This window comes from Syngnathus scovelli, chromosome 10 (genome assembly GCF_024217435.2).
Source record: "Syngnathus scovelli strain Florida chromosome 10, RoL_Ssco_1.2, whole genome shotgun sequence".
NCBI classification, from domain to species: domain Eukaryota; kingdom Metazoa; phylum Chordata; class Actinopteri; order Syngnathiformes; family Syngnathidae; genus Syngnathus; species Syngnathus scovelli.
The window spans coordinates 12,469,017-12,496,741 of record NC_090856.1 but is presented as its reverse complement, the minus strand read 5'-3'; the positions used below and the strand labels follow the sequence as shown (position 1 = coordinate 12,496,741).

General features: G+C 47.6%; 1 protein-coding gene across 3 annotated transcripts; it reads right to left on the bottom strand.

Moving 5' to 3' along the window:
- Nucleotides 1-14,402: 14,402 nt before the first annotated feature.
- si:ch211-1a19.3 (uncharacterized) lies at nt 14,403-27,374 on the bottom strand. Of its 3 annotated transcripts, none has more exons than XM_049731568.2 (5): nt 26,918-27,369; nt 21,108-21,204; nt 20,893-21,046; nt 15,013-15,154; nt 14,403-14,928 (listed from the first exon to the last, which is right to left on the bottom strand). In XM_049731568.2, the coding sequence occupies exons 1-4, from the start codon at nt 27,254-27,256 to the stop codon at nt 15,013-15,015; spliced, it is 732 nt and encodes a 243-aa protein (XP_049587525.1). In that variant the 5' UTR covers nt 27,257-27,369; the 3' UTR covers nt 14,403-14,928. The 3 variants fall into 3 exon arrangements, 1 of the variants encoding a protein (XP_049587525.1); XR_011087554.1 differs by lacking the exon at nt 14,403-14,928 and adding an exon at nt 20,683-20,758 and having other exon boundaries at nt 15,016-15,154; nt 20,837-21,046; nt 26,918-27,374; XR_007483992.2 differs by lacking the exon at nt 14,403-14,928 and having other exon boundaries at nt 15,009-15,154; nt 20,837-21,046; nt 26,918-27,374.
- Nucleotides 27,375-27,725: the final 351 nt, after the last annotated feature.

Here is a 27,725-nt window from a genome sequence, read left to right as displayed (position 1 = left end):
AGGCGAACGTAATCCATTTTGTTGTCCAGCGATCGAACATTCGCCAGAAGAATGGAGGGCACCGCCGGTCGCGCTGGGTTGGCCGCCAGCCTGGCCCGGACGCCTCCGCGCTTGCCCCTCTTCTGCCTCCTCGCACACCGTTTCCGACGGCTCCCAACCGGGGGAGGAATAGCGGGTGAGGTCGGCGACGTTTCAGGACGTAGCAGTCCGAGCGCCTTTAATGTCGACGCTTCAAAGTCCAGAACGCCGCAAAACCCACTTCTGCCGATGTCAAGCAGAACCTGCCTGCTGTACTTGTAGCACGGACGAGACGAACACACAAGACTGTCGGACGAACGCTCATTAGACGAACAAATCACCGTACCGACGGGACAGAGAGTGGCCGCTGCGTGTGCACGCGCCGCCATCTTGAAAATTTCGGCAGTTTACAAACATATTTTTAAGGTTGTGTTAAACTTATAATCATATTAATATAATATCTAGTATTGGAGTGCTCGTGTGGATTGGTGGGTGGCGAAGAATGTGGAGGCGAACTGCATGAACTTGTTTTCGTTGAAGTGTTGTGGATAGGCCCAGACCGGACGAGAACACCTCAAGGTCGGTGAGAAACGAGAACAACAGCACGTCTATGTGGCCCGGCTTCGTGGGGAAATCCAACCACCTGACCTCAGCGATAACACCGACATGGGGAGGAGATGGCCATCGACCAATCATCTCACAATATTTTGCATGCTTTAATATTCATATTGTGTTTCTTTAAAACTGGGCAACCCGGAAGAATGTGTCGTCTTTAGGAGTCAATGTTTGCCTGCACACTAACATACTAACTTTGCTTAGTATATAGGAGAGCTGAGAGAGACGGATGTGTGTGTCTGCGAGTGTGTAGATGGGTGCGTGCGCATGTGATCATCTATGACTGTGTGTGCGCAGTATGATTGGCCAGAGAGGTCTGAAGTTGGGGTGATGTGTTTGCAATTGAGGATAAAATTCCTCTCACCTGAAGGCGTGGTACAGACTGGAGGGTCTGGAACTGGTAAGTGATGAGTTCTGACCGGAACCATGGCTCAATGATTAATCAGGGGCACCATCGACAACAAAACGGTGCGATGGAGAAGGCCCATTTCAGTGATATGGTCAGACAAGACAGAACTAGTATCGAACAGCAAGACTTTGGACGATTTGACGTGTGACGACTTTGAGCTCACCCGACGGGGTGACGGACTAGATGGACAGTGACCAATTGTTTGACGCTTGAACGTGTTTGCGACAATAGCACGCTCTGCTTTGCTTTTCTGTGTGACTTGATTTTTTTTGCAGCATCAGCCACCAGCCAAGGAGTGGATTGCGCGTTGCTTGCGTAACTTGTTTTCATTCTTGCAGGTTGTCGATTGCATTCGTGGAAAGTTTGTGTTGGATTTACAAGAATATGTTAACCCTTGCCCTTTTGGTTTTTATGATGAACTTGTTGATGACGTGGTTTTCAAGACATGATCCGCGGGCGCCAGGATTCATTTTATGACTGTTTTTATTTTGATACTTGATGTCTGTTTTTGTGTGTACAAATGTCCGCTGTCAGCCGGGCTATAAGCTCACTGACAGGAGTGCGATGATTTTTGTTTGTGTTGCCGAGTGTGTGTGGTGGACAGTCAAGTTTCAAGGACTTGGGGTGATGGTCCCGGGGCCCAGATGGTAACTAGAGGTTTCGCGGGCCTGGCTACAATGAGTGTGGTGATGAGGGGGGACGCTTTGCAGGTTCCTTTTGATACGTAATGACACATTGGGTGAATGTGTCAAAGGGGGGAGTGGTAAAATAGAAATGGGTGAGTAGGTTTCAATTTGTAATTGTGATATACAAAGTTTTTTCAAAATTCACTTGTTTTCAAGCTTTAACAGGACATGCCAGAATTCACCCAGCAGTGATGGAAGGAGCAGAGGAAGACCAGTGACATCTGGTTGTGGTGTGGCGATGACAAATTATAGGATCGCTTGCCGAAGAATGCATCAGGTATCTGTGCCCTCGTGTCGTTGATAATGCCTGTGGTGGTTGTCCCCATTGAAATACAGAATCTCAATTGGAACCTGGAGTCCCTACTGGCGGGGCTCCTGAAGCAAGCCAAAAGAGACGTTTTGCCCCCGTGGTTGAGCGACGACGATTCAACATATATTGACACTATAGGAGTGCCCCGGGGTGTGCCAGATAAGTATAAACTCGTTAATCAAGTGTCCTCGGGATTCGAAAGTATCTTCCTATGGATCACCCCCAATAAAAATGTAGAACGTATTAATTACGTTCGTTACAATGTCCAACGACTGGGTAATTATACAGCTGAATCATTTGCCGCAATTCATGAACAATTGGCTGCAACGTTCCAAAATAGAATTGCGTTGGACATGCTATTGGCTAAGGAACATGTTGTGTGTGGAATGTTTGGTGATGCATGTTGTACTTTCATCCCAAAAACACGGCACCAGGAGGCCGACTGACCAGGGCGTTGGAAGGACTAAGGACACTGAACAAAAAGATGAAAGATCATTCAGGCGTACACACCGATATTTGGTCTGATTGGATGAAAACGTTCGGAAGCTGGAAAGGCCTCATCATGTCTGTGCTTGTTGCTGTAGCTATTTTTTACTACAATTATGATTTTATGCGATTGTTGTTGTATTCCATGTATTAGGTCACTCACTGTCCGGTTGATCGAGAAAACCGTTGGCCCGTTGCCACCGATGGGCCAATATACCCTGGTGACTCAACATGAGCAGCGGGGGGAAGGAAGGACCGACAGCGCGCTGGTAGCTGTTTGCTAGAGTAACGGGTGATGACCTCATAAATGAGGTCATGAGAGTGAATAAAGGGAAATGTGCTTTCGACAGTTTGCAAACATATTTTTAAGGTTGTGTTAAATTTATAATCATATTAATATAATATCTAGTATTGGAGTGCTCGTGTGGATTGGTGGGTGGCGAAGAATGTGGAGGCGAACTGCATGAACTTGTTTTCGTTGAAGTGTTGTGGATAGGCCCAGACAGGGAGTACCGGACGAGAACACCTCAAGGTCGGTGAGAAACGAGAACAACAGCACGTCCATGTGGTCGGGCTTCGCGGGGAAATCCAACCACCTGACCTCAGCGATAACACCGACATGGGGAGGAGATGGCCATCGACCAATCATCTCACAATATTTTGCATGCTTTAATATTCATATTGTGTTTCTTTAAAACTGGGCAACCCGGAAGAATGTGTCGTCTTTTGGTGGTCACAAAAACGCACGATTTTTAGTGTGAGGGACCCGGGACCCAGGCCTGTATTAGTGCGCTTTGTCAGGAATAAACAATTGGTAAATTTGGTCTGATTGATCTACTGGTCTTCTCTTTGACAGAACGAACTCGCAAAATTGTTAGGTGCGCCAGTGTGTGGATTAGGATATAGCAATTTATGTGTTAAGTGTTGATCGCAATTTGGAGTAAGATCAATAACTAAAATCCGTAACCTAACAATTTCTTGGTGACCGCGGACGTGATGTCAAGAGAAGGGTAAATGACAACTCGTGGTCTTTAGCCAAGACACCGGACAGTGTCAGGGACACTGTCTCCCGGTCGGCGAACCGTTTGGAATAAGCGCACAACATTGAGCTGGTACGACGTCTCCTCAACCCTGAGCTCATCACCGATAAGGCAAGCAGAATACCTGTTACTATAAGTCGAAATGCTGCAAATTGAAAGAGGAAATTTAAGAGGAGACTGTCGTTCAGATCAAATAAGGTGTGCATGAAGTTAAGATACATACGGTGAATAAGTTTGGAACTTACGTGTGTAACGTGTACGGTAAAGTCAGGGACTTACGCGTACTACGGATAGGTCAGGGACCTAGTGCTTCGTCGTGGCGGACAAGGGTGCGGTGACGATCGTATTCAAATAGCTGGGTTTTTTTAGAGATCCCCGAGGGGAAGTGAGGCCTCCTCAAAAAATATCCGGTGGTAACAGTTCCTCCTGTGAGAGATCAGACCGCAAAAATATCCAAAATGAACCAAATTGGGGGGAGAGTGTGTGTGCGCGCAGAGGATCCTCATGAATGGGTGTGTATATGAGTGTGTGTGAGTGAGATGTGTGTTCTATGGAAGAAATCAGTAATGGAGAATGTTTAGGAGGCTTTTGAGCGATAATAGGGAAATTGAGAAGTGGACAATGGTGTGTTTAAGTTGGTTAGAGAAACTAAGATGAGCAAGGTGTGGCAGTAGAGAAAATAAGGCGTGTGACAGAAAGTTACTAGAACAGTGGCTTGATAGGATGAGAATAAGAGACAACAAATGTTGTGTAGAAGACATTGAAAGATGTCGAATGTGAACATGATGAAGGGCGCAACAGCAAAGTTGGCCTGCCCTTTGAGAGGTTGAGACTGATGAGCGTGCCTGCACTCGCGCGTAGTCGCAGGTCTGGGCTCTGCGCGTGGGCCTGTGCTATGCTCGTGCGGGCGGTGGGCCGGCATCATGATTGTTGCAGGAAATGGCCAGCCTGTAACCGGTCAACATTGATGCCGCGACCCCCCCTCGCACGGGGGCTGCTATGGCCCGGGCGGGGCAGGGACAGTGTGAGTTTCTCAGTGAATGTTTGAAGCAGTGAGATTGAAGGAATGTATATGCTGATGTGGAAGCGCAAATTGTGAGTGGTATTGACCGATAGAAAGTGGCAAAGAATCTACATGAGAGATGGATTCGAATCCCTTTGTCTGTGTGTGTGTGTACGTGCGGTTGTGTGCGCGCTCGGTGTGTGCGTTTATGTGCACACCCTGTGTGGGTGCAGGCGTGTGAGGAGGAAGACGGCATGGATCAGAGAATGTTCAAGAAAGGGGGGCTAACTCGTAAATAATGAGGAGCTATTGGGAGTAACCTGTTTGTCCTTTCTTTAAGGTTAGGTTAGGTTAGCAACACAAGCGATTTAGAGGTTCAAAAGAAAGACAGTTAAAAGAAAATAACATTTTTGATTTGGACAATTGCAGGCTAACAAGAGCATGAGAAAGAAGGGTGGAGAAAGCGGTGAAAATAGACAAGGAAAGAAATGAATACAAGGGCATTTATCCATCTTTGCATGATGTGACACACCCGAGTGCCCCGACACTCGGAGTGAGCTATGTTGGACCGCCGCCATACGGCGACCCCGGAGTAATGGCTCCGGTGGTGACGTTGGGTGGCAGGATGGTAGTGGATGTCGAGGGCGAATGCGAAAGGGCGGATCAGAGTATTGTACAGTTGATTGAACAAGCAGTAAATAAAGAGAGGCGACGGGCCCGGGAGGGGGACACATCCCGCGTGGACACATCCCGCGTGGACACATCCCGCGTGGACACATCCCGCGTGGACACCTCCACCCCCGGTCCGAGCCCTCAACCGTCCAATGTGACGAAAGGAGAAAGCTGGCATAGACTTACTGCCGAGAATGAGGAGCTAAAAAAGAAAATTGATCAAGCCGATGAGCAGCGTAGACAGGAAGCGCAGATGTTACAATGGGCAACAGAGAGAGAGAGAGAGAGAGACACGGAGAAAATATAATTTGCGGCGTGGTCAGGGACAGATGACACAGGCCGAGGTGCAGAAAAATGAATTGATGTGTCCGCTGATGACCACATCGGGCGGTCAGCACTACGAGCCCATGGTGCTCCGTGATGTGACCGCGATGATGGAAAAGATGCCCCCACTTCACAGAGGAGGCAAGGTGTGGCTAAACAAATTTTTGGCTCTGATGAGTGGGCAGAGCTGTACACTCGGTGACATGCGCCAGATGTTGGCAGGAGCATGCTCCCTAGTGCAATTGCAGGCGATTGAGGAAGCAGCAGGCACAGCGAGACTGGGGAGGGAGGTGCCCTTGCCACAAGTAGCAGCGCCCCTGTTTGAAAACATTAAATTGACTTTCCCACAACCCACCGATCTGGCCCCCACTATGTTTCCTTATGATGTGAAAACGTCACCTGCACAACATTATGTAACGTGTGGAGAGTTGGATTGAAACCACAGGTCGCCATCCGGCTCTCACGCACGAGGCAGAGGTGCTCTTCCGAATGGCGCTGCTGGATGGACTTCCGCCAGATGTGAAGAAGCAGCTAATGTCAGATCCTGACATTCTGGTTTGTGCCGAAGAACGATTTAAACGTCATCTTTTGCATCACTGCCGAATGTTCACTGAGTCACAAGATAAAGTTGAAAACGAGACAGACGCATTATCTAAACAGTTGTTGAAATTACAGTAGGCAAAAATGCATGGTGAAGCTAAACAGTCTAAATCACAGAAAAAGGAAATGCAAATGTCACAGGCTCTTCAGGTGGTGGGGCGCGGAAGGGGCCAGTTCCGGGGCGGATACAGAGGCCGGGGAGGGAGTGCACCTGCTTACCCGGGGAGGGCAGCATACAAACCCCATTCGCCCAACGCATGTTTCATCTGCGGCGAAACCGACCACTGGGCAAAAGAATGCCCACAGTATCGACCGCGCGGAGCCACCCGGCCAGCCAGAGGCCCGCCATACCAACCCGGGGCGCCGATGCAACAGGGCTGCCCGGGGAGCCAGGAAAGCAGTGGCCCGGCGGAGCCAATGCTTCATGTGACAGTGGAAGGAAAACCTGTGAAGATGCTGGTGGACACAGGAGCAACTTATTCATCAATAAACACTGCCCTTCCTGTATCCTCACTGTCAAAGAAAACAACAGCTTTAGTCGGCTTCTCAGGACAACCACGTACTCTGCTTTTTACCAAACCACTTGAAACTGTGATCACCCGGACAGGTGGCGCAAATACATCCATTCGACAGACACTCCGATCAATTTGATGGGAAGGGATTTGCTGTCAGCCGTTCAAGCCAGAATTCTGTGTGGGCCAGAGGGCGTGATTATTCAATTTCCAGATGGCGTCAGCATCCAGTGCTCACAGCAGCTACAACAACATGGTCAGTGGCTGATGGCGCCCCTACCGGCAGAAGCAGAAACTGCAACCATCTACTGGGCCAGGCTGGAGCCAGAGACCCCTGCTGGTGGCGGTGTGTTCTCAACCTACCTACTGTGGAAGCCCTGGATCTACTCACTGGTGCCATACCACCCACCTGTTGATCCTTTGCATTGCACTCTATATTATGACCGAAAAAGTGATGATGTATATCGGGATTTGTTTGAAGAAATTGAAGGGCACATGTGGGATTTAACGTCATCGTGCATTTTGATTGGTAAAGAGGGAGTCGCAGCGGCAACTGAATTGACATATGAACAAATGCAGTGGTTCAAAATGAAAATGAAAGGGGTGCCACACATTTCGCTGGCTCTTGCCCCAGGACACGAGGCCAGACAATTGAGCTCAATGGTCAAGCAGTTGTTGCAACAGACCGATTGGCGGAAAACTCACATTCCTAATTTGTACTGGTCTGAGTCTCAGAATGCATACCAAATTAAACAACCCATGGCAGACACAGGATTGCTGGAGATGATGTTGGTGTCCCGCACACACGGTAGGGAGTTAACTGATCATGAGGACGCTGAAGTAATGCTGGCGGCCTTGCCCGACACACTGTGGTCCCAGGGTCCATTTGATGTCGGGTTTTGTCATTCGGTGGCCCCTATTGATCTCCAAATGGATGAGATGCAGCCTATCAAACGGCCTCAATATCGTTGGCCGAAAGAGGCGGACCAAGGCATGGAAGACACTCTGTGTGGCCTCTGGGACGCTTGGGTGTTGGAAGTGTCCGACGGCCAAATCGCACTCCTTGCTGTGGCGTTACCAAACTGGGTGGAGCTTGGGTCATTGTGCGCTGAGTTTGACAGAACTGAGGAGATTTGATAAAAAATTGAATAATGCGTAGAGCTACAGAGAAAAGCATCATAGTCAGAGATTGAACAGATTTGGATAAAACAAATAGGCTAAAACAGTAAGAAACAAGAGCGAGATCTGATATTTTGGCTCGTCAGGCTTAAGAAGTAGAAGTCGAGTTAGATACATTTTAGAATAGGACATTTGGACTAAAGTGGATTCAGTCAAGAGGAACAGGGGCATTTTGGCATTTTAACAGGGATTGACAGCAAGGGAGATTGAGGATAGAAGATCTGGACAGCAATGACGTAAATTACATTAAAAACCGCCCATTCTAGGGAGAGGGCTTGGCGCTCCCTGTGTGGAGCTGCAGCTTTGCAGAGGGGGGCAGACCGCGCGAGGGAGAGGATGAAAGGAGTGGAAATAGGTGACAATTTAAGGAAGCAGGGAGAGGTGCTGGATGGTGTGACAGGCAGAATTTTTAGGAAGAGAAAAAGGGGGGAGTGAGACTCGCCAAGAGGGGCAATAAAGAGAAGCAGACTGAGAAACATATTTGAGCTAGACAACAGGAAAAAGGGGGAGAGCCAAATGATGACGTAAAAATCCAGAGGGAATAGTCGGACCCATCTTTATTGAATTTAATTAGGATAATTAATAGAGATCGAGTTTGTAGGAGCGATCTGAGGTTATGGAGGCTCCCCTCACACGCGGGTCCCACAGTCGTCCCCCCAGATAGACATATATGACAATTTGCGATGAATCTGATGGGCGAGTTTATGGAAAATTGAATTGGAGATTTTACAATAGGTCATGTTGACAAGTATGTCCAAATGTGAAGATTTACTATTAGGAGTCAATGTTTGCCTGCACACTAACATACTAACTTTGCTTAGTATATAGGAGAGCTGAGAGAGACGGATGTGTGTGTCTGCGAGTGTGTAGATGGGTGCGTGCGCATGTGATCATCTATGACTGTGTGTGCGCAGTATGATTGGCCAGAGAGGTCTGAAGTTGGGGTGATGTGTTTGCAATTGAGGATAAAATTCCTCTCACCTGAAGGGGTGGTACAGACTGGAGGGTCTGGAACTGGTAAGTGATGAGTTCTGACCGGAACCATGGCTCAATGATTTATCAGGGGCACCATCGACAACAAAACGGTGCGATGGAGAAGGCCCATTTCAGTGATATGGTCAGACAAGACAGAAGTAGTATCGAACAGCAAGACTTTGGACGATTTGACGTGTGACGACTTTGAGCTCACCCGACGGGGTGACGGACTAGATGGACAGTGACCAATTGTTTGACGCTTGAACGTGTTTGCGACAATAGCACGCTCTGCTTTGCTTTTCTGTGTGACTCGATTTTTTTTGCAGCATCAGCCACCAGCCAAGGAGTGGATTGCGCGTTGCTTGCGTAACTTGTTTTCATTCTTGCAGGTTGTCGATTGCATTCGTGGAAAGTTTGTGTTGGATTTACAAGAATATGTTAACCCTTGCCCTTTTGGTTTTTATGATGAACTTGTTGATGACGTGGTTTTCAAGACATGATCCGCGGGCGCCAGGATTCATTTTATGACTGTTTTTATTTTGATACTTGATGTCTGTTTTTGTGTGTACAAATGTCCGCTGTCAGCCGGGCTATAAGCTCACTGACAGGAGTGCGATGATTTTTGTTTGTGTTGCCGAGTGTGTGTGGTGGACAGTCAAGTTTCAAGGACTTGGGGTGATGGTCCCGGGGCCCAGATGGTAACTAGAGGTTTCGCGGGCCTGGCTACAATGAGTGTGGTGATGAGGGGGGACGCTTTGCAGGTTCCTTTTGATACGTAATGACACATTGGGTGAATGTGTCAAAGGGGGGAGTGGTAAAATAGAAATGGGTGAGTAGGTTTCAATTTGTAATTGTGATATACAAAGTTTTTTCAAAATTCACTTGTTTTCAAGCTTTAACAGGACATGCCAGAATTCACCCAGCAGTGATGGAAGGAGCAGAGGAAGACCAGTGACATCTGGTTGTGGTGTGGCGATGACAAATTATAGGATCGCTTGCCGAAGAATGCATCAGGTATCTGTGCCCTCGTGTCGTTGATAATGCCTGTGGTGGTTGTCCCCATTGAAATACAGAATCTCAATTGGAACCTGGAGTCCCTACTGGCGGGGCTCCTGAAGCAAGCCAAAAGAGACGTTTTGCCCCCGTGGTTGAGCGACGACGATTCAACATATATTGACACTATAGGAGTGCCCCGGGGTGTGCCAGATAAGTATAAACTCGTTAATCAAGTGTCCTCGGGATTCGAAAGTATCTTCCTATGGATCACCCCCAATAAAAATGTAGAACGTATTAATTACGTTCGTTACAATGTCCAACGACTGGGTAATTATACAGCTGAATCATTTGCCGCAATTCATGAACAATTGGCTGCAACGTTCCAAAATAGAATTGCGTTGGACATGCTATTGGCTAAGGAACATGTTGTGTGTGGAATGTTTGGTGATGCATGTTGTACTTTCATCCCAAAAACACGGCACCAGGAGGCCGACTGACCAGGGCGTTGGAAGGACTAAGGACACTGAACAAAAAGATGAAAGATCATTCAGGCGTACACACCGATATTTGGTCTGATTGGATGAAAACGTTCGGAAGCTGGAAAGGCCTCATCATGTCTGTGCTTGTTGCTGTAGCTATTTTTACTACAATTATGATTTTATGCGATTGTTGTTGTATTCCATGTATTAGGTCACTCACTGTCCGGTTGATCGAGAAAACCGTTGGCCCGTTGCCACCGATGGGCCAATATACCCTGGTGACTCAACATGAGCAGCGGGGGGAAGGAAGGACCGACAGCGCGCTGGTAGCTGTTTGCTAGAGTAACGGGTGATGACCTCATAAATGAGGTCATGAGAGTGAATAAAGGGAAATGTGCTTTCGACAGTTTGCAAACATATTTTTAAGGTTGTGTTAAATTTATAATCATATTAATATAATATCTAGTATTGGAGTGCTCGTGTGGATTGGTGGGTGGCGAAGAATGTGGAGGCGAACTGCATGAACTTGTTTTCGTTGAAGTGTTGTGGATAGGCCCAGACAGGGAGTACCGGACGAGAACACCTCAAGGTCGGTGAGAAACGAGAACAACAGCACGTCCATGTGGTCGGGCTTCGCGGGGAAATCCAACCACCTGACCTCAGCGATAACACCGACATGGGGAGGAGATGGCCATCGACCAATCATCTCACAATATTTTGCATGCTTTAATATTCATATTGTGTTTCTTTAAAACTGGGCAACCCGGAAGAATGTGTCGTCTTTTGGTGGTCACAAAAACGCACGATTTTTAGTGTGAGGGACCCGGGACCCAGGCCTGTATTAGTGCGCTTTGTCAGGAATAAACAATTGGTAAATTTGGTCTGATTGATCTACTGGTCTTCTCTTTGACAGAACGAACTCGCAAAATTGTTAGGTGCGCCAGTGTGTGGATTAGGACATAGCAATTTATGTGTTAAGTGTTGATCGCAATTTGGAGTCAGATCAATAACTAAAATCCGTAACCTAACATCTCTAAGGGAGAGCCCGGACACCCTGCGGAGGAAACTCATTTCGGCCGCTTGCATCCTGGATCTCGTTCTTTCGGTCACGACCCATAGCTTGTGACCGACCATAGGTGAGGGTAGGAGCATAGATTGACCGGTAAATTGAGAGCTTTGCCTTTTGGCTCAGCTCTCTCTTCACCACGACAGACCGGTACAGAGTCTGCATTACTGCCGACGCTGCAGCAATTCACCTGTCGATCTCGCGCTCCAACCTGCACTCACTCGTGAACAAGACCCCAAGATACTTGAACTCCTCTACTTGGGGCAGGATCTCATTCCCAATCAGGAGAGGGCATTCCACCCTTTTCCGACCAAGGACCATGGACTCGGATTTGGAGGTGCTGACCCTCATCCCGACTGCTTCACACTCGGCTGCGAACCGCTCCAGTGAGAGCTGGAGATCACAGCCTGAAGAAGCCAACAGCACCACATCGTCTGCAAAAAGCAGAGACGCGATGCTGAGGTCCCCGGACACACTCAATGCCTTGGTTGTACCTAGAAATTCTGTCCATAAAAATTATGAACAGAATGAGTGACAAAGGGCAGCCTTGGCGGAGTCCAACCATCACTGGGAACGAATCCGACTTACTGCCGGATATGCGGACCAAACTCTGGCATCGGTGATACAGGGACCGAACCGCCCTTATCAGTTGGCTCGGCACCCCGTACTCCCGAAGCACCCTCCACAGAACCTCCCGAGGGACACAGTTGAACGCCAAGTCCACAAAACACATGTGGACTGGTTGGGCAAACTCCCATGGACCCTCGAGGATCCTGCCGAGTGTGTAGAGCTGGTCCAATGTTCCACGGCCAGGACGAAAGCCACACTGCTCCTTCTGAATCCGAGGTTCGGCCTCCCGACGGACCCTCCTCTTCAGCACACCTGAATAGACCTTACCAGGGAGGCTGAGGAGTGTGATTCCCCTGTAATTGGAACACACTTAAAGAGGGGAACCACCACCCCAGTCTGCCAATCCAGAGGCACTGTCCCCGATGTCCCCGCAATGCTGCAGAGGCGTGTCAGCCATGACAGCCCCAAAACATCCAGAGCCCTTAAGAACTCCGTGCGGATCTCATCCACCCTCGGGGCCCTGCCACCGAGGAGTCTTTTAACTACCTCGGTGACATCGACCCCAGAGATTGGAGAGTCCGCCTCAGAGTCTCCAGGCCCTGCTTCCACAATGGAAGGCGTGTAGGTAGAATTGATGAGGTCTTTGAAGTATTCTCCCCACCGACTCACGACGTCGCGAGTCGAGGTCAGCAGCACTCCATCCCCACTGTAAACAGTGTTGACGGTGCACTGCTTCCCCCTCATGAGACGCCGGATGGTGGACCAGAATTTCATCAAAGCCGTCCGGAAGTCATTGTCCATGGCCTCGCCAAACTCCTCCCACGCCCGGGTTTTTGCTTCAGCAACCGCCGAAGCCGCGTTCCGCTTGGCCATCCGGTACCTGTCAGCTGCCTCCGGAGTCCCGCAGGTCAAAACGGCCCGATAGGACTCCTTCTTCAGCTTGACGGCATCCCCTACTGCTGTTGTCCACCAGCGGGTTCGGGGATTGCCGCCACGACAGGCACCAACGACCTTACGGCCACAGCTCCGGTCGGCTGCCTCAACAATGGAGGCGTGGAACATGGTCCACTCGGACTCAATGTCCCCCGCCTCCCCCGGGACATGGTAAAAGCTCTGCCGGAGATGGGAGTTGAAGCTCTTCCTGACAGGGGATTCTGCCAGATGTTCCCAGCAGACCCTCACAGAGTGTTTGGGCCTGCCAGGTCGGACCGGCATCTTCCCCCACCATCGGAGCCAAACCACTACCAGGTGGTGATCAGTTGACAGCTCTGCCCTTCTCTTCACCCGAGTGTCCAAAACACGTGGCCGCAAATCCGATGACACGACTACAAATCCGATCATCGAACTGCGGCCTAGGGTGTCCTGGTGCCAAGTGCACACATGGATACCCTTATGCTTGAACATGGTGTTCATTATAGAAAATCCGTGTCGAGCAGAGAAGTCCAATAATAGAACACCGCTCGGGTTCAGATCGGGGGGCCGTTCCTCCCAATCACGCCATTCCAGGTCTCACTGTCATTGCCCACGTGAGCATTGAAGTCACCCAGTAGAATGATGGAGTGCCCAGAAGGAGCGCTCTCCAGCACTTCCTCCAGGGACTCCAAGAAGTGTGGGTACTCTGAGCTACCGTTTGGTGCATAGACACAAAAACAGGCAGAACTCATCCCCCCCCACGCGAAGGCGGAGGGAGGCTACCCTCTCGTTCACCGGGGTGAACCCCAATGTGCAGGCGCCCAGCCAGGGGGAAATAAGTATGCCCACACCTGCTCGATGCCTCTCACCGTGGGCAACTCCAGGGTGGAAGAAACCCTAACCCCTCTCGAGAGCCCAAACTATGTGTGGAGGCAAGTCCGACAATGTCTAGTTGGAACTTTTCTGCCTCACACACCAGCTTGGGCTCCTTTCCAGCCGGAGAGGTGACGTTCCATGTCCCAAGAGCCAGCTTCTGCAGCCGTGGATCGGACCACCAAGGTCCCTGCCTTTTGCCGCTGCCCAGCTCATTTTGCACCCGACCCCTTTGGCCCTCCTACAGGTGGTGAGCCCATGGGAAGGGGGACCCACGTTTTCTTTTCGGGCTGTGCCGGCGAAGGCCCGGCCACCAGGCGCTCGCCTTTGAGCCCCATTTCCAGGCCTGGCTCCAGAAGGGGACCCCGGTGATTTTTCGTCATAAGGGGCTTGGGTGAGCCGTGCTTTGTCTGGCCCCTCACCTAGGACCCTTTTGCCATAGGTGACCCTACCAGGGGCATGAAGCCCCAGACAACATGGCTCCTAGGATCATAGGGGCACGCAAACCCCTCCACCACGATAAGGTGACGACTCACGGAGGGGTGAACAACAAATATTCTTGATATTATTCTTGACTAACGTGGCAGATTTAGTTTGACAAAGAACATAAATATGGAAGCGTAAAAGTGCCAATATGGAGTAAAACATTTTGCCACCGTCCAATGAGAAGACAAAAGTTGTTTAAGATGTCTTTATTAGCCACGGTAGGGACATGGCTATTCTTATCTGCGATCATGAGAAATTGTGGCAGCCCCTGAGCAGCCCAGCGCGGGATGGGAGAGCAAACGGCGCACTTGGGGATGAAGCAGAGAGACGACAGTCTTCAAGCTAAAGAAAAAGCCACACAGGTGCAAGCTTGCAAGTTTGTGTAGTGAGCGCTTTGAAATAAATACTCAGCGTGAATTCAACGGTTTCGGCTAATTAGTGGCGACCTCTGGTGGCAGTAACGTGTCCGCATCTTATCAAAAACGGCAGTGCGTGTGTGTGTGTGTACACGTGTACGTATGTGTGTGTGTGTGCGTGCGTGCGTGTGTGTGTGTGTGTGTGTATATATATATATATATATATATATATATATATGTGTGTGTGTATAGTTGTGAGTGTGTGCGCGCGCGTGTGCGTGTTCTTGTACAGCAGTGTATAGTCTCTCCAGGGTCCACCCATTATCAAACCACAGTGCTCGGCTTCCTGCGTCAGGTTCCCCTACACACATACACACACGCACGGACGCATTAGAAACGGTCGGCGATGACATCATCATGGCGCGAGCAGGCAGGTGTCACTCACTCAGTTGACGAGGAGGCGGGAGCCAAACACCAAGGCGACAATGGTGGGCGCCGTGCACAGCCTACTGGACCGGGACTCAGGTGGCGCCGGGTTCTGCTGCGGAGGGGGAGAGGCTTCCGCCGCCACCTTTTGACACTTCACACTGCGTGAGCACATGCGAGCATGCATGTCAACAAAGGAAAGCACGTGCAAACAGACACGCAAAACACACAAACATGAGTGCAAAAGTACAAAAATGTGCCCATGATTATTGGGCACACACACAACAACACAAGTCAACTAGAGACAAACGCAAGAACAAACCTACTCAACCCGCCCCCAAAAATGAAAACTAGCATGATTTTGCTATGTTTTTGTCCTGTTGGTGTTGCCAAAGCCAAGGGCGGGATTTTGGTTTTGTGTTAAAATTTGAACCAAACTGAGAGTCAGCCCTTCACAGTGGGGCAAAAGTCATATTCCAGTGTCGACTCTGAAAATCAGATTTCACCGAGTTTATTACGATGGAAAAGTCACTGGATAGATGCGTACCAAGTCAAAGTGGAATAAAGATTGCCATAGCTTCCCGATGTCACGATTCAACTCGCTTCCAAGTACTGGCTCCCCTAATCCAGATGTGGCCGTAAGGGCAAAGCCAGTTCATTAATCTTGTGTTTCCTGACTACAAATTCATCACAAGCCACATAAGTGTCGAACTGCAAAACTGTTCAATTCCTCAATAAACACGTAGAACAAAACGTCTCCTTTACATTTCAAAAATTAAAGAAAAAATACAACAGTAGAATGCGTGATTGAACCCGTGACACAAATTAATAAGAAAACACTGTCAAGGCGATGGCTTTACCGCTATACTACGAGCCATGCACTCTAATGCAGGGGTCCCCAACCCCCGGTCCGCGGACTGGGCCGCCAAGCCGCACAGAAGAAAAACAAAATTTTTACTTTTATTTTTTTATCGACGATCAATTAATTCAGGTCAAGACGCTCGTCCCGGTCACGTGTCATGTTTCCCCAGTCGAGCCCACAAAGCTAGCAAAAATGAGTAAAAGTTTATTTTGAAAAATATTAAAAGATTAGCGATTCTTTCCCAATTACAGCCATCGGTTCAGGTCAAGACGCTCGTCTCGGTCACGTGACATGTCACCTCAGTCGAGCCCGCGAAGCAAGCAAATATCAGCAAGAAACAGAGATGTTTGGAAAGCTTCTTTGGAAAGGGAAAAACCCCCAATGAGGAGACGGAAGAAGAAGAGGCTATGACTTCTACGAAAAGGAAAGCTGCATTTAAAAGAAAATTTCTGGAGTCCTACTTAAAATATGGATTTATCGCCACAGGTGAACCTGACGCGCCAAGCCCACTCTGCATAATATGTGGCAACAGGCTAGCTAACGAGGCAATGAAGCCTTTAAAACTGCTTCGGCACATGGAGACCAAGCATCCTGCATTAAAAGACAAACCTTAACCACTTTGGGTGTCATTGTCTCCGATTACGCCAAGATGGGACCGGCTCGTTTCTGAGAAACAAGCTTAGTGCTCCCACTAATTCAACGTAATGGTTAGTTTTATTTTTAAGTCATACTTGTTTTTATGCCAGTCGTATCATTTCATTTCATCGTATTTATGTATTTATTATAAATGTATTATTTATATAAATGTATCGTTTATTTATATAAAGGCCGGTCCGCAAAAATATTTCTGATACGTAACTGGTCCGTGGCGCAAAAAAGGTTGGGCACCACTGCTCTAACGCTTACAAAATGTATTATTTAAATTTAAAACCAATTTCCCCAGTGAGGGTACGAGTTGATCTGGTGCCTACTGTCAAGGATGGTTTAATGTTCTGTTAAATTTGACATGAGAGCACTCATTGCACAATATCGAAATTAAAAAGGCCTTATAGGCAGGTGAACACACACGCATGCACACACGCACACACACGATTAGTTTAATATTTAATAGTCTATATTGTGTAAAGAGTGTTCTCATGTCAAACTTAACAGAACATTAAACCATCCTTGGCTGGGTGGCTGTGCAAGTGTACTTTTTCAGCAGTGAACTATTCTGTATCCTATCCACTCCCTCTTTGTGAATCACATGATAGACAATCATTTGTGAAATTCTGTCCTCTCCACACACACTAATACGCAAAGCCGATAAATATAACTTTGGTAACAATGTTGCTTTAGTGCTTTGACCCATTCCTTATGTATCTGCAAAGTTGATCATGTCATATATGCATAATGCCCAACTGTGAGGATGCCGTGAAGGCTAGTAACGCGACCGTGTCAAGTTGCTTCGGACGACCCGTGTATACACAAGGCACCAGATCAACTCGTACCCTCGCTGGGTAAATTGGTTTTAATTATAAATAAGACCTGCTACATTTAGTGCAACTAGCTAACTTGGACGACAAGATGTTTTTCGTGCACTTTGACAATGTGTAGTGATGGACGAGTGCAGGGGGTCACATCTGCTCAAATATTGAGCTCCACATCCTTACACACAGTAGCGGCGCGGCCAGTATGCGCACTGCGCTGTACGCGCATGACGTCATTATTGATTCTGTTGGGAAAAATATACTTTTTATCATTGGATTCTATGTATCTACTTATGTGTGCAAGATTTTCCGCAGTATGTGACAGTTTGGCCTTGTGATAATGACTTGGGGGCATATGGCCAGCTAAGGAGCTGAAGGAATGAGGTCGAAATACAAAAAGTCCTGCCTCGCTACAAAAACAGATATGCTCAAACCTCATTGAATAAAGTACATAAGCAGACAAGTATATTCACATATTAAATAAATAAAAGAAACATTTGAAGCATATAATTATACCTACACTCCAAATCAATAAAGAAGACATAACTAGACATTTTTGATAAGTGGTGATGAGAAAGGTTTTTATAACTTTATGATCTGATATATATATTTCTGAGGACTTTGAAATAACAAATGACTTTTGATATATTGCTTAATGACCCTTAAGGAACTGTGGAATGCATGCCTGATGTTTTTTCTCTGAATCATGGACACGGCCAGAGTCGTCTTGACCGTTCAGTACTTGATTGTATCTTATGTTTTGACTAATGCTAGACGCCAGTTTTTGATTACTACTGAACGCTCTGCACAGAGGGAAATAGTTTGTCTAACAAAGAAAAGATACGGTTGAATGCGGTACGACAGTGTATGTCCAAGATTGGAGAAGAATGTTCACAGGAAGGTCACGTGGAGATAAAACCAGTGGGTGCCAGAAGGAGCCACCCGAGAACTCGGCCAAAGATGATCGCCAAGGCCGAGAGACGGGATGGAAGACAACAGCCCCCTCCACACACACACACACCAACAGCCCCCCACCAACACACCGAATCGCCCATAACCAGCACCACTCCCATGGAAGCAGACTCTCCTTCGAACTTGCCCCACCCCGAAGACTCATCGCCCATCAATCCCAGCCCACAATGTGCTACTGAATATAAAACTGATCTAACAACCTTGGACTTTGCCTTTTCTGAATGGAGACTTTCCGCTCTTGAAGGGCCCAGCGCTGTATTGTACTTTCCTGAAAACAGAGCTTTTTGAACAAGAATTGTGATTGAACTCAACCAATCTGTCTAAGTCTAATTTCTGCTTCAGTGTCTTTGCATTTTCCTAAATCTGAAGAAATCAAACGAGCACGCAGTGAGTAAATTGGATAACAGGTGATTGGCAAAGGCTTTTGCCGTGAGGCGCAGATAACGCGCTCCCTAAATTGTGGACAAAATCCAACAGAGCTCATGACTGGAGTCGTGAGTCGAGCTATACAATAAACCCCATAGTTAGCTATACATGAACAGATCATGAGGTTGTTATGGGATGGCTGAAGCAGACAAACGTTTCATTTAAGTAGAAGTCATGAGTACGCCACAGAGGTATGCATCCTAGGGGTACTAAGACTACGTCTTTGTTAAGCTAAAGTCATGAGACGACCATACTGCTCTGTCCATAAGGTCCATAAGAGTATCCCTGTTGTTCTGTGGTAATGAGATGGAATTGTGGAATGTCCTTCCTGTCTAAGAAACTATGCATTTATGTACACTTGCCCCATTGTTTTTCCCTCAATAAAAGGCACGACCAAACTAGAGGAAGAGCGCGAATCTCAGCCACATTTGCTGTGTGTCTGGTTTGCGCCCCTCTGCAGAGGTCGCTGGCCATCGAAGACATCTTCTGCCTCTGTGAGATTCTTTTCAGATAAATGTTGTGAACTCAACAGATTCTGTCACGTTTGTTGTAGACTAGTAGCGCTGCATGGCTTGCAGAAGCATGTCGTGGACTTGTAGCCGCAAAGATGTTGCAACATTTTAAATCGGGCAAAGAAAGAGGCGTTCTTATGACAATGAGTAAAGACAACAGTAGTCAGGTAACCAAGGCAACGTCACCCCTCTCTTTTTATGGTTAGGCTCCCCATTGGACCTTATTCTGTGGTTAATTTCGTATGGAACATGAGTGAAAATCTTGCACAATGCAGAGTGAAAACATGCCCAGACCTTTGATACAGTCATTACGGAAATGTGTTGTAAACTAGGGTTTATTGTTAACGTTTTACTGTTTGTTGTTTTAAAAAGTAGGAGTTGAGAACCACCAGCTGACTAGCGTTTCGTTTTCGTTTAGCCTGTCCAACTTAAGTCTGTGCAATTGAATCAACAGGGGAGAGAGTGTGAGAGGAAAAAGTGTTTTGTTGTCAACGTTTTGCTGTTGCTTCGAAAGTTGTAGTAGTTGAGATCCATCAGCTCACTAGCCATTCGTTTAGCCAATGAAATTTCGTTGCAAACGAAACAACGGAGGAGGGTGTGAGAGAGAGGAAGGAGGGTGTGTGTGCGTGTGTGCAAGTGTAGGTGTGTGTGCGTGTAGGTGTGTGTGCGTGTACGTGTGTGTGCATGTACGTGTGTGTGAGACTGATTGACAGATAATCAGATGAACAGATTGGACGCAATCTGTCTGTCTCCCGATGTTTTGTTGAATAAATTTGTATTTGTTATCGTATTTGTACACTTGTGTAGATGCTGATACTGAGTAGGAGGGGGAGCAACTGATTATTTAAAACTTAGTAATTGTTAATTTTTTTACATTAAACTTGATTTGAGTCCACGCCCGGACTAACCATCGGGAGAACCGCTAGTATTCCCGAAGCGCCGGCCTCGGATTGCCCTGCGTCTCTCTGTTTTGTTGTGTTTTTGTTTTTTTTAAGTCTGCCGGTGCGGCGGCGCGCCTATCAGAGAGAGGCCACGCCACTCAGGCCAGGAGCATGAGAGGAGGGAAAGACGATTGGTTTATATTAATTAACACCCGCCCCCACAGTCCGTATCAACCAGAGCGCGTGTGGAGGAAGGGGTGTGTTACTATCTGGTGCCGGCTGCTGTAGCTAGCGAGCAGAAGCAAAACTAAAGGGACAAAAATAGAAAGGCGCTGAAGGAGGACGCGGACAAATGCAGCAAAGTTACGACTTTGTTCAAAACCACACACACACACACGCACACACACACACGCACACGCACACACACACACACACACACACACACACACACACACACACACACACACACACACACACACACACACACACACACACACACACACACACACACACACACACACACACAGCCATTAAAAACTGTGTGTGTGCCCGCGCCTGTATGCTTGCCAGTTTGCAGGACGACTTGAGTTAGGGGACCCTTTACATATTTTTGCCTAGGGTCCCATGGAGGTCTGAATCGGCTCTGCTTACACAAGACAAAAGACCAACTTTGAACAGGTAGCAGAGCTAGCACGCTAAAACGGTGGCACTATTAGCTTACTGATTGGCAGATCGTTTCCATGGCAACTCGTTCAGGTGTGACGTGTGGAAACTCACAGCTGTTTGCGCAGAAACTCCTGCTTGGCCTCGCAAGCACGCGTCTGAATGTGCGCGGCGGCGGCGTGGTTGTCGGCGGCCGCTTTCAGGTTGGAGCAAACTGCCACGAGATGGTCGCTCTGAGTCAAGTTGTGCTGCATCGCCTCCGCGTGGTCTGGATGCAAACAACACCATTACCGCGGCCGCCCCTTATTCGCTCCCGTCGGCCAGTTTACCTTCTTGACGCTGCAGCTGATTGGTCAAGTTGAGTTGAGCCCGCTGCAGAAGCTCCGCTCCCTCCCGCACCACACTCATGTTGGCCATAAGGACTGCCTACACGCATACATGCACGCGCGCGCACTGTCAAATTAAACGTCATGGACGTGCTAACATTAGAATGTTAGCATCTAAACGCATTAGGCCAAATCGCAGCGCAGCACTCGCTGCTAATGACTTTTAATTAGTGATGGGTCCATGAATCGTTTCGACACGTTGCCAAACTGTATTGACACTGTGTCGATATTGTGTCGCTGACGCTGGACCTTAAAAATACTACAGGCAACCCAGTTGACAGACACGACTGACACTGATTTGATGACCTAGTATATACATTAATTAATTTAGGTAATTATATTTTATATTGTATTGTTTCATATATTCATTTAAACTGAAAATATATTTTATTTCTTAGTTACAGTGAACATGTATTGTAACATGAAAATCTAAGTGAACGTGTTGTGAAAGAGGATGCTTGTGCACTGAGATTTGTTTTTTACTCATTTTTATTTAAAACAATACGTTTTTCCAATGTTTTGAAATTTAGCCTGTTGCGCTTTTTGGACACAATTTCTCCCGCCGTTGAAAACACACACTCACACAGCACAGATGAGGCTGGAGTGCAGTGTAGTGGGTCTTTTGATTGTCCCAGTATCTGACTTGGGGCTGCTCCATAATTCTTGATAACTTCGAGGGTGAACCGCAAAAGATCAGATATTGTTTTAGCAGATCCTGTCACGTGCTGGCACCACCTGCGACATGACCACGTCCCTCCTGTCAGCGAAATCGCCGCCACCTGTCACGGCCTCATGGACAGCGCTATATCAGCGCTGCCAGCGTAAACCCGCGTGTCATCCTGTCCCGTGATGCCGCTTCGCTCATCCTTTCCTGTAAGCCTGACTCGCTTAACCATTTTGGTATTCCCGCAGAAGTGCCCGTCCGCCTCAGCCAGATCGCCGCTCCAGCGCCCACTATTCCCATCTTTCCCCACAATAAAGTCTCTGTCGCTACGCACTTGGCTGTACTGTCTGCTCCCTTACAGTTCCATCCCAATGACAATGCGCTTCCTTTAATTGAGCTAAAGCGCGATTCCTTGACAGACTACAATGCTGCTTGTTCGGTCACGTGCGCTTTTTACGCTCACCGACACGGGGCTTCGCGCTGTGAGCTCGACACATGCGCCGACTCATCGGTGTTGCCGTACCCATCACGACTTTTAATGTCAGTTTTGACAGTTCCAGAGAACAACAGGCAAGCGGGAAGCATGTCCAACCCTTAGTGCAGACCAAGGAGGTATTCCACAAAGCGGGTTATGTGAAAACTCTGAGTGAAGTACCCCGGAAATGAGGGAAACCTTAAGTTAACCGTTCTAGAAAGAGAGGTAACTTAAACTCTGGGTCAGTTGCTGCGGTAACTTACTCTGTGAACATAACCTCCTTGCTGGCAGGTTTACCATATTGGCCCGAATATAAGACGACCCTGATTATAAGACGACCCCCTCTTTTCCAAGACTCAAATTTGAAAAAATACTTTGTGACTCAAGTTTGAAAAAAGAATTTTGAACACCAAATTTAATTTTTATGCAGAAAATAATTACAGTACATCCGAAGCAAATGATTATGACAATATATTCGAGAGAGAAAGCATGCTATTTTGCCTCATTCAAATCATGGAAAAACTGTCTATTACATCCTAATATCTGAACATTTAAATATGTAAACTAAAGTGCAATCACGTTTGTAAATGGATGGCTTCTGGTTTTTGAAATGTAAATAAACCAATCTACTGTGATAAAACAACAAAATTGCAATAACTGCATTAACCATCAAAGCGACGTCTAACTGTAACTGTAGTCGGAAACAAATCAGAATAAGGAAAAACATTGCGATAAAATAATGCAAACTGCTACCGCTATTGTTGGGGAACCTGAGGACTGTTGGCTCGGATGGTTATGCTCTTTTCGCCCCCGGGTGTCAGTCAGAACACAGGAGGGAAGATGTGGTTCAGTTTTGATTGCTTTACTGAATTATTGGCAAAAAAGTAACAGGCACTGTGGCTCATAGGGGCATACAGGCAAACTGGTATTGTGTGAAGTGTGTGAAGGGTGTGTGTGGTTTGTGGGGTGTGTGTGTGTGTGTGTGGTTCTGCAACGGACAGAATTACAGCACGTAAATCAACGCTCAACGTCTGACGTCACACAACACTCGTAGACGGCACACATTACATAACTAACTGCGTGTAACGATTCCACTGTACTAAATAATCATAAATGAAATACTCTCGGCAACACACCAAACATAAGTCATCGAGACAACAAAATACATTTGCTGGCAACCGTTAGTCGCTGTGTCGCCGCATAACGGCTACTCGTACGATGTGAGGCAAATTTAAAGGAGTGCGCCGGAGCTGTCAATCAAACGGCACACACACAAAGCAAACCGCGATCAGACAAACGGCACAACAGTGGACAGTATTAACAATGAAATGTATATACTCACTTTGTGTCAAGGGCGCACACGATCACAGCAATATACTCAGTCGATACCTGCAACCTTTAATTTACCGCTGCGCACAAGCTGCAACAATCGCGATAAGCTGAGGTAACTCACGCGAGACTTAAGGCGCGGTGACGTAACTTCGCTTAAAAGATATCTGGCGCCATCTAGTGTTGTGAATGGTTATAATGTCTAGACCCCCAATGTAAAACGACCCCCACTTTTTCAGTCTTATTTCAATCCAAAAAACATCGTCTTATATTCGGGCCAATACGGTACAATAAGAGACCTAGAGTTTCAATCTGTCTCCTCCCACACAAAGTAAGCAGTTAATCATGGATTGGCCATTAATTCAAAATCCAATCAACATGGAAGCCGTAATAATTCAAAACGCTTTACGTCACGAGAGAATCTTCCGACCCAGATTAGACGTTTCATTATTTCTAGAAGAATATATTTTCGAGCGCTACTGCTTTCTTTGAACAGTAAAATTGATCTCAATAACCTTCGCTGGCGGTGGGATGCCTGATGGTGTAATGCAGGGCTGTCAAACTTGTTTTTGTTACGGGCCGCATTGTGGTCATAGTTTCCCTCGGAGGGCCATTATGACTGTCAACGTCGTCTATATACATACGGTATAGGCTACACCAGTGTTTCCCAACACACCGGTGTCACGTGAGAGATGTTCCGTGGGAAATTGTCCAACATTAAATACCGAGCGAATTGTAAACAGGATTACCAAACCACAGGTCAGTTTCCGCAAGGCTAATCGTGCATGCGTGGCAAATCGGAAAATTTTGAGATTTCATCTTGTGGCATCGGCACATACTCAATTTATGTGTGTGTTGCTGTTAGTGTTGGCTCGTGAGTGAACGATTCGTTCAAAAAAGGTTGGGAAACACTGGGCTACACAACAATCTGATGAATAACTAGTTTTGAAATCAGAGACTAGTAAAAATTGTTCAAATAGTTTAAAAAGCTGAATGTTAATCAAAATTGATGGCAATAGCTCAATTTTTAAAAAGTGAAGACAATTTGTAATATGGGTAATGACACAAAGTCAATGCAAAAATTTGTCATCGCGGGCCACATAAAATGATGTGGCGGGCCGTATCTGGCCCCCGGGCCTTGAGTTTGACATATTTTGTAGTGGTACACTTGCCTGTCTTGTGTGCAGGCATCATGAGTTCAATTCCCCCCCCCCCCCAAATGAGCACTAATATCAGAGCAACCTCTATGCATAGCACTATGCTTTTTTACAAATGGCATTTTCTTTATAATATCGGGGATTCGGAGCACTACTTTTTTTCTGTTGGCTGAGCAGAACTCAGCGTTTGGACCTCCAATAAAGTCAAAGAAGGTGATCTGTTTATCCTCAGTTGTTATGGTGACTCGTTGTATCGGGGCTCGATTGATAATGGCTTTTTATAGGAGTTGTGCACGCGCGTAACTCCAAGTGAACATACTGATTAATCTAACTCAGATCAGCTTTTCTGGAACTGAATACTCAGAGTCTTCCATCTCAAAATAAGTCAACTCAGAGTTCAGGGATAGACTCAGAGTATGTTGAACCTCCTTTCTGGAATACCTCCCAGGAGTCTATGTAGACTTGGTGTAAAAAAAATGCATGTGTAACCAGACAAAAAATAAATAAATCGACCAGGTGGCGGGACGGCAAACACGGAACCGAGCCTTCCTTGTGGTTGTCTGCCGAGGCCCTGGACTAGACTAGGATTGGATGGCTCCTCATATCTGGTTCTGTTCCATTCTGGTTTGTTTGATTTGGTTGAGGTCGCTTCAATTCTGCTAGTTTCTATCCTGCTCAGTTCTGTTGGGGGATGTTCAGGGGGATGTTCACTGCCATACTTTTTGCTTCTGCTCTGTTCTGTTCTGTTCTGTTCTCAATCAGTCCCGGCTGGCATTGAGTAAAAGCAGATGGCATCTTGGATTGTACAGTTTCCATTTTTAGAAGCTGCTGTTGGTCAGTTACCTTGACGACAGGATACTTGCCGAGCAATAACAACAGCAACGACAAGACCTCGGCTACTCCCTTGCCCCTCCGGCGCTAACACTAGCTTAGCACGAGAAATAGCAGCCAACATTCCCGGTGCCTTGCGGGAGGCCGACCAGCAACACGGCCACTACTGAAATGGGAAGGAAAGGGAGTCACGGCAGGAAGGGAGGAGGCGGGGGTCCGGGGGCTGACTCACAAACAGTCACTTATTCCATGCAGCACGTTGAAGGCTGGAAAAGTTGTGTCACACTGCCTGAAATGGGAGGGGGCCGAGGGGAGGGGGGTGCACTTTGGGCCTTCACGGGATATAGCAGAGGGTCAACAGTATGGCAGACAAATTCAGGCTTTTTAGGGACAAACATGTCGATTGGAAGGCTGTCTTTTTGCAGTCTGTCTCCGTACTTGTCCGTCACGATATTGTTGACTTTTGAAGGGTTCGGTGCATCGTTGACTTTTGTGTCGTACCTTTAATCGCAAGAGGTCGCGGGAATCATGGTGACTGTTTTTCAGCTTGGATTCACGCGAGACTGAAGACCAAAATGCGAAACGTCCCAAGTTTGGGATCATTTCGCTCTTGAAAAGCAAAATTGGCCCACGCCCTGTTACCGTTTTGGAAGCTTTTGGAAAGGTTCTCTATCTGCACCAGAGCCCGCACGTCAAAGCCGATTGGCCGCTCAAGACCTTTGCCGGTTCTGCGCTCGGATCCAATCAACAAACAAGTCATCATCTGCCATGAGGTCATGCGCTTGGTGGGTGCTCTGTTGGTGTGGCATCATGCCAAAGAAGGCCGCTGCTCTTCTTTCTCTCGACAGGACAGATGAAGATTCCAAGTCCGAATTTTGGCAGTGCGGTGACAGAAGCTATTCATATCGCCACGCTTGAGTGAGGTGGAATGGGCCCAAGGCGAACGTGAGCCCCATCGAACGGCAGCTTGACTGCATCAAGTGCTAATTGTTCCAAGAAGTGGCCAAATGCAGTTCTGAGAAAAGAGCCGCTTTCATGCCTTCATGCTGTCATTTTTCGCACATGACAGAACATAGGAATGGGCTCCGTTTTTTAACAGGTTGACATGACATGGGCTGGCCAGACTTTCCAGGGGCCCACACACACACACACACACACACACACACACACACACACACACACACACACACACACACACACACACACACACACACACACACACATGCGCACACGCACACACGCACGCACGCACGCACGCACACTTGTGTCCCCCAGAGCAAGCACAGCTGTAGCCTACCTCACGCGTGTAGCAGGCGTCCAGGGTCTGGTTGGCGTGTCGCAGGCGCTGATCGAGCAGAGCGAGTGCAGCTTCCTGGTGCCGGAGTCGCTGGTGCGCCTCCGCCAGCCGCTGCTCCAGCTCGTCCTTGTCTTGCACGCACAGCACCTCGGCACCCAGGATCTTTTCCTGGCTCTCCCGCAGGTCCTGGCGGCAGCGGGCTGAGCTCTTCAGGTCCGGAGACGTGGACCACACCACGATGACCACCAGGGAGATGACGGACCACAGGGCCAGAACAACCAGCGCCGCCTTGGTGCCGCTCCCCGTCTTGCCGGACTTAGACGTCGCCGCTGCCGTCATGTCGCTCCAAGCTTGTGCCGAACACACAAGCGCACATGCACACGTTCCGACGGGAACTCGGGAGCGGCCACTTCTCCTCTCCTTCCCTTCGTCCCTCCTCCCACAGCACAGCACAGCACAGCCATCCTCCCCCACCTTCTTTCCTCAATTCTTCGCCTGCTTTCAGTACCCATTTGTGCCAACAGCAAATGTGGAAAACTTTAGGCACGACTATTCATGTGTGTTGTCAAGTGATACGCCCTTAAAACTGTTGGGTTGAAAATTGGGTCAATGGGTTGTTTTGAAAAAAAAAAGTTAAAAAATGTATGTTAATGTGCATGTATACGTGTATACATACACACATACATACAGTGTCCGGCAAAATGACCTGACACATTCGTAGGTTTAATAAAATGCAAATAAATTAAAGAAACAAAAAAGTTTTTTTATTTTTGAAAAGTAGATATACAGTAATCCCTCATTTATCACG